Here is a 16522-nt window from a genome sequence, read left to right on the forward strand (position 1 = left end):
TGTCCCTGAATGTTTTCGTAAAGGCGGTTTGCACAGCCCCCCGAATCACACTGATAGGAGCTAGGCAGGAGGTGATTAGCAGTAGTGGGCTGCATTTATATAGCGCTTTTGACAAAGCCCGAAAACACTTCGCATTGTGCCTATATGGGGGATAATTCCTCCCATTCCACTACCGATGTGTGGCAACCACCTGGGTGATGCGTGGTGGACATTTTGTGCCAGAACGCTCACCAAACATGGGCCATGGTAGCTGAGAGGAGAGCGGAATGGTAATGGTACGCAATGAAACTGGAAAAAGTTGTGCCTTTGAATTTAAATCCATGGGGAAAAGCTTTATGCAGAACTTTGAAATCACTGTGGACTGGAACTACTGCAGATAAAGAGCTTTATACAGAACTTTGAAATCACTGTGGACTGGAACTACTGCAGATAAAGAGCTTTATACAGAACTTTGAAATCACTGTGGACTGGAACTACTGCAGATAAAAAGCTTTATACAGAACTTTGAAATCACTGTGGACTGGAACTACTGCAGATAAAGAGCTTTATACAGAACTTTGAAATCACTGTGGACTGGAACTACTGCAGATAAAGAGCTTCATACGGCGTCCAGGCGTCCATTCTTACAGGCCTCTACGGAAAAACATTCCCATAATGAGGAAAGTACAAAGGACTGCAAAGCATAACACGCATGCACACAACATGACTTTATGAGTGTAAACAGAGATGGTGTTCTGTGTGAACAGCGATCATCATCATTCCTTATTGCTTTAGTGTGTTTTCTGAAGATGGTCTTAACTGAACAGTGTGTCCTGTTACACAGCACACAGAAGCTTGCCAGCTTGTGTTTGACCATCAATGAGGTTTACAGGCTGATACACATGTACAGCAGGAGTTAGTTATCTTTGGAAACGTATAATGAAAGACGTGTGTGATTATAAAGTATTTTACTATACTTCAATACAGACCTGTGTCAATGATGATATTATACAAATGTATTTGCTAGGTTTGTTGACTACAGTGAGATAAGGATGTGGTTCAAACAACCCCTGCCACACACCGCTCTGTATTAATCAGTTCTGTTGTCTTGGATATGATGAGGGGAGGGATGAGAGAGAAGGAAGAGAGAGAGAGAGAAGGGAAGAGAGGAAGAGGGGTGGAGTGACTTCATTAGGAACCCTCTTGACTTGACATGTCAAAGAAGGTTCTGGAATCCTCACCATCTGTCTCTCTATCTGAGCCAGCTTTACCAGCTTATGGCTTCTGTACCAGTACTGAGTCTTTAACACTTTTCTTTGAAAAGAAACACAGCTTAAAGGCTAGAAGAAAATGCTTGTCTAAGACGTGATATGAAATATAGCATAAAGGGTACAGAAGAATTACATTTTTTTCTGGTTTCACTTGAAAGAAAAAGTGACATATTTCTTTGCAAGTCAGGGCAGCTAACTTTGCAAGCAGTAGGCTACTTCCTCATTCTCTCTCTAACAGGAATAAAAATTGCTACAGGGCTTTGTTAAGCCACAGATAAAAGTATAATTCTTGCATTTTTCAACGCATTTATGGAGGACTATATAGCATTTCTATCTGGGACATGCTAAGCCCTTTATCTCATTTTTGAACTCTGCACTGTCTGACTGCATACAGTGCCTTGGGAAAGTTCAGACCCCTTGACTTTTTACACATTTTGTTACGTTACAGACATATTCTAAAAATGATTAAATTAAACAATTTCCTCAGAAATCTACACACAATACCCTATAATGACATAGTGAAATCAAGTTAATAATGACATCAAGTTTTTAGAAATGATTGGACATTTTATTTAAACCTAAAAACAGAAATACCTTATTTACACAAGTATTCAGACCCTTGCTATGAGACTCGAAATTCAGCTCAGGTGCATCCTTTTTCCATTGATCATCCTTGAGATGTTTCTACAATTTGATTGGAATCCACCTGTGGTAAATTCAATCGATTTGACATGATTTGGAAAGGCACACACCTGTCTATATAAGGTCCCACACTTGACAGGGCATGTCAGTGCAAAAACCAAGACATGAGGTCAAAAGAATTGTCCGTAGAGCTCAGAGACAGGTGTCGTGTCTTTGGCTAAACCGGATTAAGTGATATGACATGCTATTCTATAAAATAATTTTCCCGTAATTAATATTACCTGTTTGAGCTAATCATGTAAATGTAATTAACTAGAGAGTCGGGCACCACAAAATAATATTTATAGAGCTGTTATCTTCCAAATAAACTCTTAAAGACCTAGTAATATTTTACATCAATAGCAGTCCATATTAATCCTCACCTTAATTCAGTCTCATCTGAAAGTTGTAAATTCTTGGTTATCTTCATGAACCCTGGCTAACAAGTTGAATCAGCAATACAAAATTGGGTTGAATTATTTATTTACTAAATACCTAACTAATCACACAGAATTACACGTACACATAATTAATCATAACTTGATTACAAATGACTATCTGATTATCTGAACCATTCTGACATCGGACCGTCGTCCTCACATCCTCGGAACAGCAGGCTATATTGTTGTCAAGGCTTTATAGCCCATGTCCCTCCACAGGGGCGGGCCACTGATTGAGCATAACCCAAATCTCACATTTTAGAAGCTAAAATCAAATTTCAACCCATCACAAATAATGTCATATTCAAACATTTAAATTGAACAACAATTCCATGTGAATCTGATAACTCTGATGTGTAGACTTTCCACTGTAGAGTTTATGTCATCTTATCATTGATGAGAATGTCTCAGATGACAACCGAACTGACATCATATTCATTAAGTACCACTGCATATGTTCAACTGGTCGGATTCCCAGAATATAGTTCATTTCCCCCCACCTTCTGATGTTCCCAGAATCTCTATGTTAACCAAAGGGGTTTGCAAATGTAACATCAGTCGGGTAGAGAGAGGAAAAAGGGGGGAAGAGGTATTTATGACTGTCATAAACCTAACCCCAGGCCAACGTCATGACACAGGATTCTGTCAAGGCACAGATCTGGGGAAGGATACCAAAACATTTCTGCAGCAGTGAAGGTCCTCAAGAACACAGTGGCCTCCATCATTCTGAAATGGAAGAATTTTAGAACCATTAAGACTCTTCCTAAAGCTGTCCACCCGTCCAAACTGAGCAATCAGTGGTGAAGGGCCTTGGTCGGGAGGTGACCAAGAACCCGATTGTTCTGTTTTTAATTTTTTATTACATTTGCAAACATTTCTCAAAATGTGTTTTTGCTTCGTCATGATGGGGTATTGTCTGTAGATTGCTGAGGATTTTTATTTATTTAATCCATTTTTAGAATAAGGCTGTAACGTAACAAAATGTGGAAAAAGTCAAGGGGTCTGAATACTTTCCGAAGGCACCGTATATAGTTCTGCTTCATTGCACATCATCCATTTTTTGGTTTGTACATCCGTACCATGCATAATTATTCATTTTTTTCTGTTAAAGGTGTATGTGGATTTGTAAATTAGTCGTAAAATATTCTGTCAGTTTATTATGTTTATCACCTTTATATTCTGTATGTTGATTTTGTATACTCGGCAGCACCATTTTACCAAATCAAATTCCGGGTATATGTAAATATGTTTGCAAATATATGTGTTTCTGATTTTAATGTTTTTTGTGGGGCCTTTCCCTCCACTAGGAGCAGAAAGGAATGTAAAGTAAGTCAAGGGTTGTTGGAGAGTTAATATATAGTCCTCAGGCTGAACTGTGAATGCCCCCAGTCATGGGTATGTAGTCTAGTGTACCATAACTGTTACCACTATACAGCCCAGCCCAGTTACATCATCTTCTGGCTCTTATCTTCTGGGATAAGATGAGAACAGGGGCACAACTTAGAAGTGGGGGGGACATAATATTTAAATGTTTTATTTTATCCAGTCAGATTAACACTCCAAACAGCCTACCTGACCGCTCTGAGGTGTCCGCATTGTCCTAAAGCACACCGTTGCCTAGTTTTGTATCACATTCCAATGATTAAACTTGGCGGGACAAAAATGCAATTTCAGATTGTAGAGGGGTCATGTCCCCCCTGTCCCCAGTGAAATTTGCGTCTCTGGATGAGAGTAATAAACGTACACATCACAGTGGCACAAAGAGTTGGGACTAGACTGTAGTGCAGTTAGTTGACAGTCTTCAACTGACTTTTGTGTAGACTTGTCAGTGTTTTCCCTATAATGAGCTATCGTTCCGGCGGGCCTCCCCTGTTGCCCACTTTATTTTCATTGTCACATCCTTTTGTTTCATTGCCATGGAAAACTCTGGTGAATATTTGTTTTTTCTACTTGGCTTCCCACTTGTGGAAAAATATGCATTAAACACTATTCGTTTTTTTACTTGAGTCTATAATTTGGAATCAGTTCATTTCAATGGAAACTTCTGTGAAGGCCCCAGACCTGGATGTCAGTCTATAGGGACTAGTCTTGGCATTCTGCCTGAGAAAATAAACTCTAGGGAAAACACTGCTGGGTTTTGCATTGTTTTGATGAGTCATAACTTTGTTAAAGATTACTGATAACAGTTTACTGTTAATGGTTTATAAAGATTACTGATAACTGGGTAGTTTACTGTTGTTGATGGCTTGTTTTGGTTGACACAACTTCCAGTAAGTGTACTGAGACCTGTGGCTCTCTCGGTCATGTGATTTCACAAAGGAAGTGATATGACAACTGACACTTCTCTTTACTGTGTACTGTAAGTCCTGTGTGTGTGTGTGTGTGTACATGCTGAATTTTCCATATAGCTCATACTTTCTAATGATAACAATATGGTTATCATAGTTTTTAATAACGAATAGAACCAAGCAGATTTACGATTCATAATGAACAGAAAAATGTATCAAAGTCATATCACACTGATTCCTGGAAGTGCGTACTGCATGCGTGGTTAGTATACACTTATACATGTACGGTCTTGATTTCCTTGATTCTTCTGCAAATGGAGTTGGGTTTATAGGATGAAGCATTGCAGTGGTTTATGTCAATGGGGAATCAATTATCCTGTTGGATGAAACAGTATCAGAGTAATTTAGTCTCAACAGCTCAGGCTGCCTTAATCATCATACACATGAAACCGGGAAACCATACCATGAACTACTGCCCGTATTTCTCTGAGATGGACTGAAGCAAGCAGCATTGTTTGAGAAAGTGTGTGCGTGTGTGTCAGTGATAGCACAACAGTGTGTGTGCCTGTGCATGGCCTCTCAATCAACTTCCCCTTCTCATTTTGAATTTCTGATGTGTTTGCGCTTTTCTTCTCTTCCTGTTGTTTTCCAGGTGTTTTTATTTCATTCTGCTCTTCTAGCAAAATGTGTAATCAGTCTCCTCACCTCTCCCTGTCATTTATTCTCTCCATCCTCTCTCCTCTCTCTTAATACATTTTAGAACAAGGCTGTGACTTAATAAAATGTGGGAAAAAATCTAGGAATCTGAATACTTTCTGAATGCATTGTATGATGGGAGACTCTCTAGAGGAGAGAGTGTCAGTCCAACAGCTCCCTGTCAAAGGGTACAATTCACCAATTCAGTCCAGTGACTTTCTGAATCTCCTCTGGTCATCCATGCGTTTATGACTATCCTCTCTCTGTTTTTCAGATTCCTATCTATCATGACATGCAGTGTTGAACGTGTGTGTGTGTGTGTGTGTGTGTGTGTGTGTGTGTGTGTGTGTGTGTGTGTGTGTGTGTGTGTGTGTGTGTGTGTGTGTGTGTGTGTGTGTGTGTGTGTGTGTGTGTGTGTGTGTGTGTGTGTGTGTGTGTGTGTGTGTGAATCTCTGAGCAGTGAGCAGCCAGGTAAAGCTGTGGACCAAAGAAATATAGGCAGGACCATGCCCGAGGCTATGCATATCATTACAGACAGAGAGAGGGAGAGAGACATGGCTCTATTGCAGGGTTGGGGTCAATTTCATTTCAATTCCAGTCAATTCAGGAAGTGCCTTGAAATTGCAATTTCAATTTTCTTCAATGAATTGGAATTTAAATTTGGATTACTTTCTGTATTTCCCAACCCTGCAGTATTATCTAGTCTAGGACCTCAGCCCATATGGTTATATGAACCTACAGTACGCCTACAGAGCAGAAAGTATGTGATTACATAGTATCATGTGTCTGTGTCTCATAGAAAATGTGAGGACTATGTAGTGAAATGAGATGTCATCTTATACCCAGTTGTAAGGCATTAATCCACTCTTCCTAGTCTGTGTTAAACAGGATGGATATTAACTGTGTTAAACAGGATGGATATTAACTGTGTTAAACAGGATGGATATTAACTGTGTTAAACAGGATGGATATTAACTGTGTTAAACAGGATGGATATTAACTGTGTTAAACAGGATGGATATTAACTGTGTTAAACAGGATGGATATTAACTGTGTTAAACAGGATGGATATTAACTGTGTTAAACAGGATGGATATTAACTGTGTTAAACAGGATGGATATTAACTGTGTTAAACAGGATGGATATTAACTGTGTTAAACAGGATGGATATTAACTGTGTTAAAACAGGATGGATATTAACTGTGTTAAAACAGGATGGATATTAACTGTGTTAAACAGGATGGATATTAACTGTGTTAAACAGGATGGATATTAACTGTGTTAAACAGGATGGATATTAACTGTGTTAAACAGGATGGATATTAACTGTGTTAAACAGGATGGATATTAACTGTGTTAAACAGGATGGATATTAACTGTGTTAAACAGGATGGATATTAACTGTGTTAAACAGGATGGATATTAACGGTGTTAAACAGGATGGATATTAACGGTGTTAAACAGGATGGATATTAACGGTGTTAAACAGGATGGATATTAACTGTGTTAAACAGGATGGATATTAACGGTGTTAAACAGGATGGATATTAACGGTGTTAAACAGGATGGATATTAACGGTGTTAAACAGGATGGATATTAACTGTGTTAAACAGGATGGATATTAACTGTGTTAAACAGGATGGATATTAACTGTGTTAAAACAGGATGGATATTCAGGAACGTCCTCATGTGTTATTAGACATGATAAAACTCTCAGCAAGACAAAATGTGTATGAATAATCAAAGACTCAGTGTGTGTGTGTGTGAGCGCGTGTGTGTGAGTGCATGCATGCTTCCGTGTGTGTGTGTGTGTTGACAGCAATCAGAGCCAAGGTGATGCCATGTCATTTACAGCTGTTGTACCACTTTACCACAAGTAATTTGTCTGGTCTGGTCTGGTCTGGTCTGGTCTCGTCTGGTCTCGTCTCGTCTCGCTCTCCCCTCCAACTTTACCACTCTGTGTTCAAAGCCCTGTCTCAGACTTCTCAACCCTAACACTCATTAGCATATATTCTAATGAGGTTGACAATAGTATTACTGAAGAGCCTGAAATGTCAGTGATGCTGGTGATTGAGCCGGCTAGCATAGAGGAGGAGGATAACATTTAGGAGAAAGGAGGACCTGTTTTCACACTACTGCTCTCACGTCTCTGTGTGAGTATTTGTCCAGATAAGTGCTGCTAGTTTAATAATGTAAGCGCATTGAGAAGGAGTTGAAGCATTGAGTCTCATTACTAGGAGGTGTGTAGCTCCAAGCCATCTCTGTCACAGTCACACACATACACACCAAATGTCTACTCTGTCTATCTGATGGAAGAGGGTCAGTGCAGGTCTGGGTCTGCTCCGTGTGAATAACAAGGGTTCAGCCGGGTAGAAAACAGATGGAGGATGGATATAGATTTACCTGACAGGACTCTGGACTGGAGAGAGACCTCACTGCCTGAGGAGAGAGACCTCACTGCCTGAGGAGAGAGACCTCACTGCCTGAGGAGAGAGACCTCACTGCCTGAGGAGAGAGACCTCACTGCCTGAGGAGAGAGACTTTTTAAATACATGAGGAATCTGGGTTGCAAAGTAAGACCAGATCTAGTTGTTTATATTTGTCAGTCAGTCAGTCAGTCAGTCAAGATGAGTGTTGTTTTTGTAAACCTTTCTGGTCTGAAGACTTTTTGATGTTGGGGATTTTGTCATGTAGATGAGTGAAGCGGACCGTGAAGATTAAACTTACTCTGAATGTAAATGACAATATTTGTTATTTTATTATTCCTTTTAAATAGAAACAATGCCTGTGTGTCTATGCTCACACGTGTGCATCCACATTTATACGCGTGTTTGTGTGTTTCAGCAGGTGCCTCCAGTAGCTGGTGTCATGGCAACAAGGTCAATTTCTGACCAATCTGACCTTTTCATTAAGTTATTGATTGGACCATAGAAATATGGTGTGTGTGTGTGTGTGTACGTGCAGTAGTGTGAAGGAGGGGGAAGGCTGGGCCCGTGTCCATGTAGCACTAACAGTGGTTGGTGCAGACATTTCTCTGGACTCACTGTCTAACTGAAGATGAGCTCATAGGCAGTTATGAGTTGGATGTCTCTCTATCTCTCTCTAACCCTCTCCTTCCCTGTCTTTCTCTCTCTATCTCTCTCTAACCCTCTCCTTCCCTGTCTTTCTCTCTCTAACTCTCTCTAACCCTCTCCTTCCCTGTCTTTCTCTCTCTAACTCTCTCTAACCCTCTCCCTCCCTGTCTTTCTCTCTCTAACTCTCTCTAAACCTCTTCTTCCTTCTCTCCTTCCCTCTCTCTATCTCTCTCTCTAACCCTCTTCTTCCCTCTCTATCTCTCTCTAACCTTCTTCTTCCCTCTCTATCTCTCTCTAACCCTCTTCTTCCCTCTCCATCTCTCTCTAACCCTCTTCTTCCCTCTCTATCTCTCTCTAACCCTCTTCTTCCCTCTCGATCTCTCTCTAACCCTCTTCTTCCCTTTCTATCTCTCTCTAACCCTCTTCTTCCCTCTCTTCTTCTCTCTATAACCCTCTTCTTCCCTCTCTTCTTCTCTCTATAACCCTCTTCTTCCCCCTCTCTCTCTCTAACCCTCTTCTTCCTCTCTTCTTCCCTCTCTAACCCTCTTCTTCCCTCTCCATCCTTCTCTAACCCTCTTCTTCCCTCTCTTCTTCCCTCTCTAACCCTCTTCTTCCCTCTCTATCTCTCTCTAACCCTCTTCTTCCCTCTCTTCCTCCCTCTCGAACCCTCTTCTTCCCTCTCTAACCCTCTTCTTCCCTCTCTATCTCTCTCTAACCCTCTTCTTCCCTCTCGATCTCTCTCTAACCCTCTTCTTCCCTCTCTTCTACCCTCTCTAACCCTCTTCTTCCCTCTCGATCTCTCTCTAACCCTCTTCTTCCCTCTCTTCTTCCCTCTCTAACCCTCTTCTTCCCTCTCTGCCTCCCTCTCTTCTTCCCTCTCTAACCCTCTTCTTCCCTCTCTAACCCTCTCCTTCCCTCTCTTCTTCCCTCTCTAACCCTCTCCTTCTCTCTCATTACATAATGAAAAGCCTTTCTGGTGACGCTGCTATGTAATTCATATCTGACTGTGATAGTGTCAAGTCCACTTGTTAGTCTCCCTGCAGTGCCTTGACCTCTGGGTCTATAATGTCCTTGTGACCTGAGGGAGAGACTACCGGAGACCCCTATGGTCCCCTGAGATATCCCTAACCTCTACTGAGAGAGAAATAGAACCCACCTCTACTTCCAGACAGCACTGGATTAGTGATGCACCACTACCCCTCTTCCTGTCTGTCTTCCTCTTCTTCCTGTCTTCCACCTGTTCCCTCCCTCCCCAAATAGAGTCCTGGCACTACGGTGATGGTAGATGCCGTCCAACAGTTTTGCCCAGTGCCCTTGACCTGGACGCTGTATTTCACAGGGTTCGCCTAAGACGTCAATATGACATATTCCTCTCTCCCTTACTAGTAGCCTACATCTCCAGTGTTGGCACACACACACACACACACACACACACACACACACACACACACACACACAAACGTGTACACGGATCCGCATCAACACATGCAGGCACAAAAACTCTCACACACATGCACGCACACACACACATCCACACACCAGAGGGGTTGAACCTTACAGTAATTGCAGTCAGTGGCTGTGCACTGCAGATGGCTGCATTAGCAGAAGTGGAAACCATATATTTATAAAGTGTATTTTCATAACTTCTCACCTTGGGCTGCTTCAGGCCCTGTCAATATGTTATCAGGGTGATTCTTCACGAAACCAGGACAAAAAAAGACCATGATTTTTCTTCTTCTCACATTTAATCCATATAATGGTCATTTGGAAGAAGTATTGTTGACATATATTAGATATTTGTGTCTAAAACCATAATTGAGAAATAATTTATAAAAGTTGGCATATTTGACATTTAAGACTCCATTATGTTTTAGCTGTAGGTGCTACAGGTCTCCTTTAAGACTCCATGATGTTTTATCTGTAGGTGCTGCAGGTCTCCTTTAAGACTCCATGATGTTTTAGCTGTAGGTGCTACAGGTCTCCTTTAAGACTCCATTATGTTTTATCTGTAGGTGCTACAGGTCTCCTTTAAGACTTCATGATGTTTTATCTGTAGGTGCTACAGGTCTCCTTTAAGACTCCATGATGTTGTATCTGTAGGTGCTACAGGTCTCCTTTAAGACTCCATGATGTTGTATCTGTAGGTGCTACAGGTCTCCTTTAAGACTCCATTATGTTTTAGCTGTAGGTGCTACAGGTCTCCTTTAAGACTCCATGATGTTGTATCTGTAGGTGCTACAGGTCTCATTTAAGACTCCATGATGTTTTAGCTGTAGGTGCTACAGGTCTCCTTTAAGACTCCATGATGTTTTATCTGTAGGTGGTACAGGTCTCCTTTAAGACTCCATGATGTTTTATCTGTAGGTGCTACAGGTCTCCTTTAAGACTCCATGATGTTTTATCTGTAGGTGCTACAGGTCTCCTTTAAGACTCCATGATGTTTTATCTGTAGGTGCTACAGGTCTCCTTTAAGACTCCATGATGTTTTATCTGTAGGTGCTACAGGTCTCCTTTAAGACTCCATGATGTTGTATCTGTAGGTACTACAGGTCTCATTTAAGACTCCATGATGTTTTAGCTGTAGGTGCTACAGGTCTCCTTTAAGACTCCATGATGTTTTATCTGTAGGTGGTACAGGTCTCCTTTAAGACTCCATGATGTTTTATCTGTAGGTGCTACAGGTCTCCTTTAAGACTCCATGATGTTTTATCTGTAGGTGCTACAGGTCTCCTTTAAGACTCCATGATGTTTTATCTGTAGGTGCTACAGGTCTCCTTTAAGACTCCATGATGTTTTATCTGTAGGTGCTACAGGTCTCCTTTAAGACTCCATGATGTTTTATCTGTAGGTGCTACAGGTCTCCTTTAAGACTCCATGATGTTTTAGCTGTATGTGCTACAGGTCTCCTTTAAGACTCCATGATGTTTTAGCTGTAGGTGCTACAGGTCTCCTTTAAGACTCCATGATGTTTTATCTGTAGGTGCTACAGGTCTCCTTTAAGACTCCATGATGTTTTATCTGTAGGTGCTACAGGTCTCCTTTAAGACTCCATGATATTTTATCTGTAGGTGCTACAAAGCGAACACTGGTGTCATATGAATCTTTACCACTTGCTCTGTAAAATGATTAGTATTTTTATTTCATTAAAAATGTTTATACAATTATTTATGAATCTTGGAAAATATAAGTCAACAATCCTTCCTCCAAATGACCATTCTATGGATTAAATGTCGTGCAAATCCCCAAAACCATCGTCTTTTTTTTGTCCTGGTTTTGTGAGTCTTCTCTCACCCTCGATGTGCTATTATGGGATGATCGTACTATAGTTTTAGATTTCACAACATGGGCTGTTCAGACTCTTCTCCATGTCATTGAATTCATTTATAAAAGTTGGCATATTTGACATTTAAGACTCCATGATGTTTTATCTGTAGGTGCTACAGGTCTCCTTTAAGACTCCATGATGTTGTATCTGTAGGTGCTACAGGTCTCCTTTAAGACTCCATGATGTTTTATCTGTAGGTGCTACAGGTCTCCTTTAAGACTCCATTATGTTTTAGCTGTAGGTGCTACAGGTCTCCTTTAAGACTCCATGATGTTGTATCTGTAGGTGCTACAGGTCTCCTTTAAGATTCCATGATGTTGTATCTGTAGGTGCTACAGGTCTCCTTTAAGACTCCATGATGTTTTATCTGTAGGTGCTACAGGTCTCCTTTAAGACTCCATGATGTTTTATCTGTAGGTGGTACAGGTCTCCTTTAAGACTCCATTATGTTTTAGCTGTAGGTGCTACAGGTCTCCTTTAAGACTCCATGATGTTTTATCTGTAGGTGCTACAGGTCTCCTTTAAGACTCCATTATGTTTTAGCTGTAGGTGCTACAGGTCTCATTTAAGACTCCATGATGTTTTATCTTGTCCTGGTTTTGAGTCTTCTCTCACCCTCGATGTGCTATTATGGGATGATCGTACTATAGTTTTAGATTTCACAACATGGGCTGTTCAGACTGTTCTCTCTGTCATTGTGTAGTCATCACTCTGATAAAGAAAGAAAGAAAAATTCAAATATCTTTTTCAAATAAGTGTGAGTGTTGTTTATGTACTGTATGTCTAACCCTGTCTCTCCTCTTTCCACTCTTTTTCCTCTCCAGAGCAGTGCAGGCTACGGTAGGAGTAGTGTTTTGGCCAGCCATGCCTGTTGCCGTGGCAGCAGCAGCAAGACAGGAAGTGTGTGTGTGAGTACGCCCAGTCCGGTGGTTTCCGTGGGGATGAACATGCCACTGCACCAGATCTCTGTCATCCCCCGTGATGTCCCTTCCTCCCGGGTCAGTAGCAGCGGAAAGGCCAAGGACAAAGACAAACAGGTAGGGTCAAAGGTCATGGTCTTCTTGTGGGGCGTTTTGGACGAGGACGTTGTTTGGTACAACATTCTTTTGACAGTATGGAACACTTTTTTAAAACCAAATAGCAGGACTCATTGTGACCCACCCTGTCATGTGTTGATACTGCAGGAGACACGTGTGTGTGTGTGTGTGTGTGTGTGTGTGTGTGTGTGTGTGTGTGTGTGTGTGTGTGTGTGTGTGTGTGTGTGTGTGTGTGTGTGTGTGTGTGTGTGTGTGTGTGTGTGTGTGTGTGTGTGTGTGTGTGTAGAGAACTGCTCAGTTCACTAAATGCTGTTTGACTGAGGCCCCATCACAGAGCATCACAGTAGAGGCTTCACTGCTGAGCGGAATTGGTTTAACAAGGACAAGCTTTCAGTGTGCAAATGGTTTCGTGCTGCTATGATGAGTCAGAAGGTCAAAGGAGGATGAGAGTGTGTGTGTTAGGCTTGGACGATACAGAGGATACCGGTGTATTTAGACATACCAACAGTATGATTTTCGATACCCAGGAGTTGGGGGCCCCTCCCCTTGCGGGGACTGCGGAGGTGTGTGCTATGCCACTGCTTATAAGTTAACTATCTTAGATGTGCCAGTTAAATTATATCCAGCTCTGGGCACCAACTATGCATTTGGTTTGCTAACTTGCTAGCTACGTGGCTAGATGGCAAGATCAAGCTTCTTGGTTACAGCAGAGACGATCAATCACCTCCAGGATCAAGATCCATGTTGCCTAAATTGTTTTGTGTGTCTTTTTAACTAAATAGCGCTCCTTGTGTGCACTTCCAGTAATAACGTAAACACTGGTACAGTATGACGGTAAGAAAATCTGGATACCAATCCTAGTGTGTGTATAGAGGCTCCACTGCTGAGCTGAGCTGGTTTAATAGGGAGAAGCTTTCAGTTTGTGGACAGTTTCGTGCTACTATGCTGAGTCATAAATCACAGAAGGATGTGTGTGTGTGTGTGTGTGTGTGTGTGTGTGTGTGTTTATTTAGGGCTGGAACGTGTAACCAACGGTTATGGAAACAGACCGTCATATAATAAATAAATAAAATAACCTTCATAACTGTTTATTTATAAAAAATATTTATAAAATAACTGAAGATGAGATGGCCTGGCGTTTCAGCCGTAACATGGTCTATTCACAACGTGATGAAACTTTGTTGCTCCATACTTTGGTCCCAGCTCTCTGCAGGTCATTCACTAGGTCCCCCCGTGTGGTTCTGGGATATTTGCTCACCGCTCTTGTGATCATTTTGACCCCACGGGGTGAGATCTTGCGTGGAGCCCCAGATCAAGGGATATTATCAGTGGTCTTGTATGTCTTCCATTTCCTAATAATTGCTCCCACAGTTGATTTCTTCAAACCAAGCTACTTACCTATTGCAGATTCAGTCTTCCCAGCCTGGTGCAGGTCTACAATTTTGTTTCTGGTGTCCTTTGACAGCTCTTTGGTCTTGGCCATAGTGGAGTTTGGAGTGTGACTGTTTGAGGTTGTGGACAGGTGTCTTTTATACTGATAACAAGTTCAAACAGGTGCCATTAATACAGGTAACGAGTGGAGGACAGGGAGCCTCTTAAAGAAGAAGTTACAGGTCTGTGAGAGCCAGAAATCTTGCTTGTTTGTAGGTGACCAAATACTTATTTTCCACCATAATTTGCAAATCAATTCATAAAAAATCCTACGATGTGATTTTCTGGATTTTTTTTCTTCAAATTTTGTCTGTCAAAGTTGAAGTGTATGATGAAAATTACAGGCCTCTCTCATCTTTTTAAGTGGGAGAACTTGCACAATTGGTGGCTGACTAAATACTTTTTTGCCCCACTGTATATATATGTGTGTATGTATGTATATATATGTATGTGTGTATATATATATATATATATATGTATATCTCTCTCTATATATATATATACATATGCATATATGTATATATATATATGTGTGTGTGTGTATGTGTGTGTGTATATATATATATATATATATATATATATATATATATATATATATATATATATATATATATATATACATATATATATATATACATATATATATACATATATATATACACATACATATATACATATATATATATATATATATACACACATATACATGTATCTTTTGCTATTCAAGTGGTTGTAACGGTGATGTGGTCATTTGGCTGACCAATAGCCGTCATCCAAAATTCCATGACCTTCACAGCTCTAGTGTTTCAAGGTCACATGCACAAGTACAGTGAAATGCCTTTCTTGCAAACTCAAGTGTGTTTTCGTCTTTCTCTCTTGCTCCTCCTGTTTGTGTACCTCTGTATGCTTGTCTGTCTTACAGTGTTGCACAGAGACAAACAAAGGAAACAGAATATTTCCACAAACATAGAAAAGCTGAATATTTCTCCCTATCATTTAATGCTGTTTTGATCATAAAGCATTGATGCGTGAGATGCATTCTAATGTCAGGAAGGTTGCACTTTCCTCCCTTTCTGGTCCCCTCGCGTCTCTTCAGGTCACATGCTGCTGCTTAAGGAAGATGATTGGAGGCTGACACTAATGAGAACGCTCTCACCAGGAAGTGTCACAACGCCGAGTTCTACTCCAGCTGCTCTCTCTTCATCTGACTACGTGTTCTGTCATAGTCTGACAGCATCTGGTCGTTGTGGTGTTGGCACAGGGCTGCTCATTTCTCCTAAGTGGAGATTTTCAATTTTCACCCTGACTCACCTGTCCATCTCCTCAGTTGAATTACATGCTGTCAGTGTTGGTGGCAGGGTGTGTGTGTGGGTGTGTGTGCGTGTGAAGGGCTGTACCTACACACTGAAAAAAGGCTATAAAGCCGAAACGTCTGATGCAGTAAAAAATGTAAAACATTGAATAATGACTTAACCTTTAATGCAACATTTTTAGTGTGAACACATTGCACCTCTTTGTATATGTGAAGGACTCGGTAGCTGTCAGCTGTAGATCTGCTGAACAAAGTGTGGTGCTAAGACAACATGTCTGGTGTCTGTCCTCTTACTCATGCAATACTCTGTCTAACACGGTCTATTGTCTTTTAGGGTCTGAGTACCTCAGCATGTCCACACAGGTGTTCACAAGGGCCCACTCGACCTGTACATATGGTGGAGTGGATTTAGCCTGATTTAGCCATACAAACACACTGCTGTGCCTGTGAAACTTCCCCATCGTGGTCACTCCCGACACAGCATGTTCACATACACAGTTTCCAGGATAAAAGGTGCAGTGAAATACTTGCTAGCTCCCTCAACATTGCAGTACAATAATCAATATCAATAATACAAAAAGTCAAATAAAAAACAACAGATAGTTAGACAGTAGTATGCAAAGTAATGAACTGATATTTCCACAATGGGATATACAGTATATATTCTAAATATGCCATGTCAAGTATGGCTGTATTTACAAATTTAAAGTGGCTGTTGTAGGTAAACAGTTAGGCTTAGCTGCTCAGCAGTCGGGTAGTCTGGTGGTAGAAAGCCTGTTGGTCTGAGACTGGATGCTCCGACACCATTTGGCCTGGTGGTAGAAGCTGTCTCGGAGCCTGTTGGTCTAAGACTGGATGCTCCGACACCGTTTGGTCTGGTGGTAGAAACTGTCTCGGAGCCTGTTATCCTGAGACTGGATGCTCCGACACCGTTTGGCCTGGTGGTAGAAGCTGTCTCGGAGCCTGTTGGTCTAAGACTGGATGCT

At 41.2% G+C, this 16522-nt stretch overlaps 1 protein-coding gene across 2 annotated transcripts in view; it reads left to right on the top strand.

The window, feature by feature from the left end:
• LOC109890065 (E3 ubiquitin-protein ligase MARCH8-like) overlaps positions 1-16522 on the top strand; it is a 135077-nt gene that overhangs the window by 13912 nt on the left and 104643 nt on the right. For both annotated transcript variants that reach the window (XM_031823787.1, XM_031823786.1), the window contains exon 2: positions 12581-12793. In XM_031823787.1, coding sequence (XP_031679647.1) covers positions 12698-12793 — 96 coding nt within the window. In that variant the 5' untranslated portion in view covers positions 12581-12697. The remainder of the gene's footprint in view (positions 1-12580; positions 12794-16522) is intronic.

The sequence above is a fragment of the Oncorhynchus kisutch genome, linkage group LG4, assembly GCF_002021735.2.
Source record: "Oncorhynchus kisutch isolate 150728-3 linkage group LG4, Okis_V2, whole genome shotgun sequence".
NCBI lineage: Eukaryota > Metazoa > Chordata > Actinopteri > Salmoniformes > Salmonidae > Oncorhynchus > Oncorhynchus kisutch.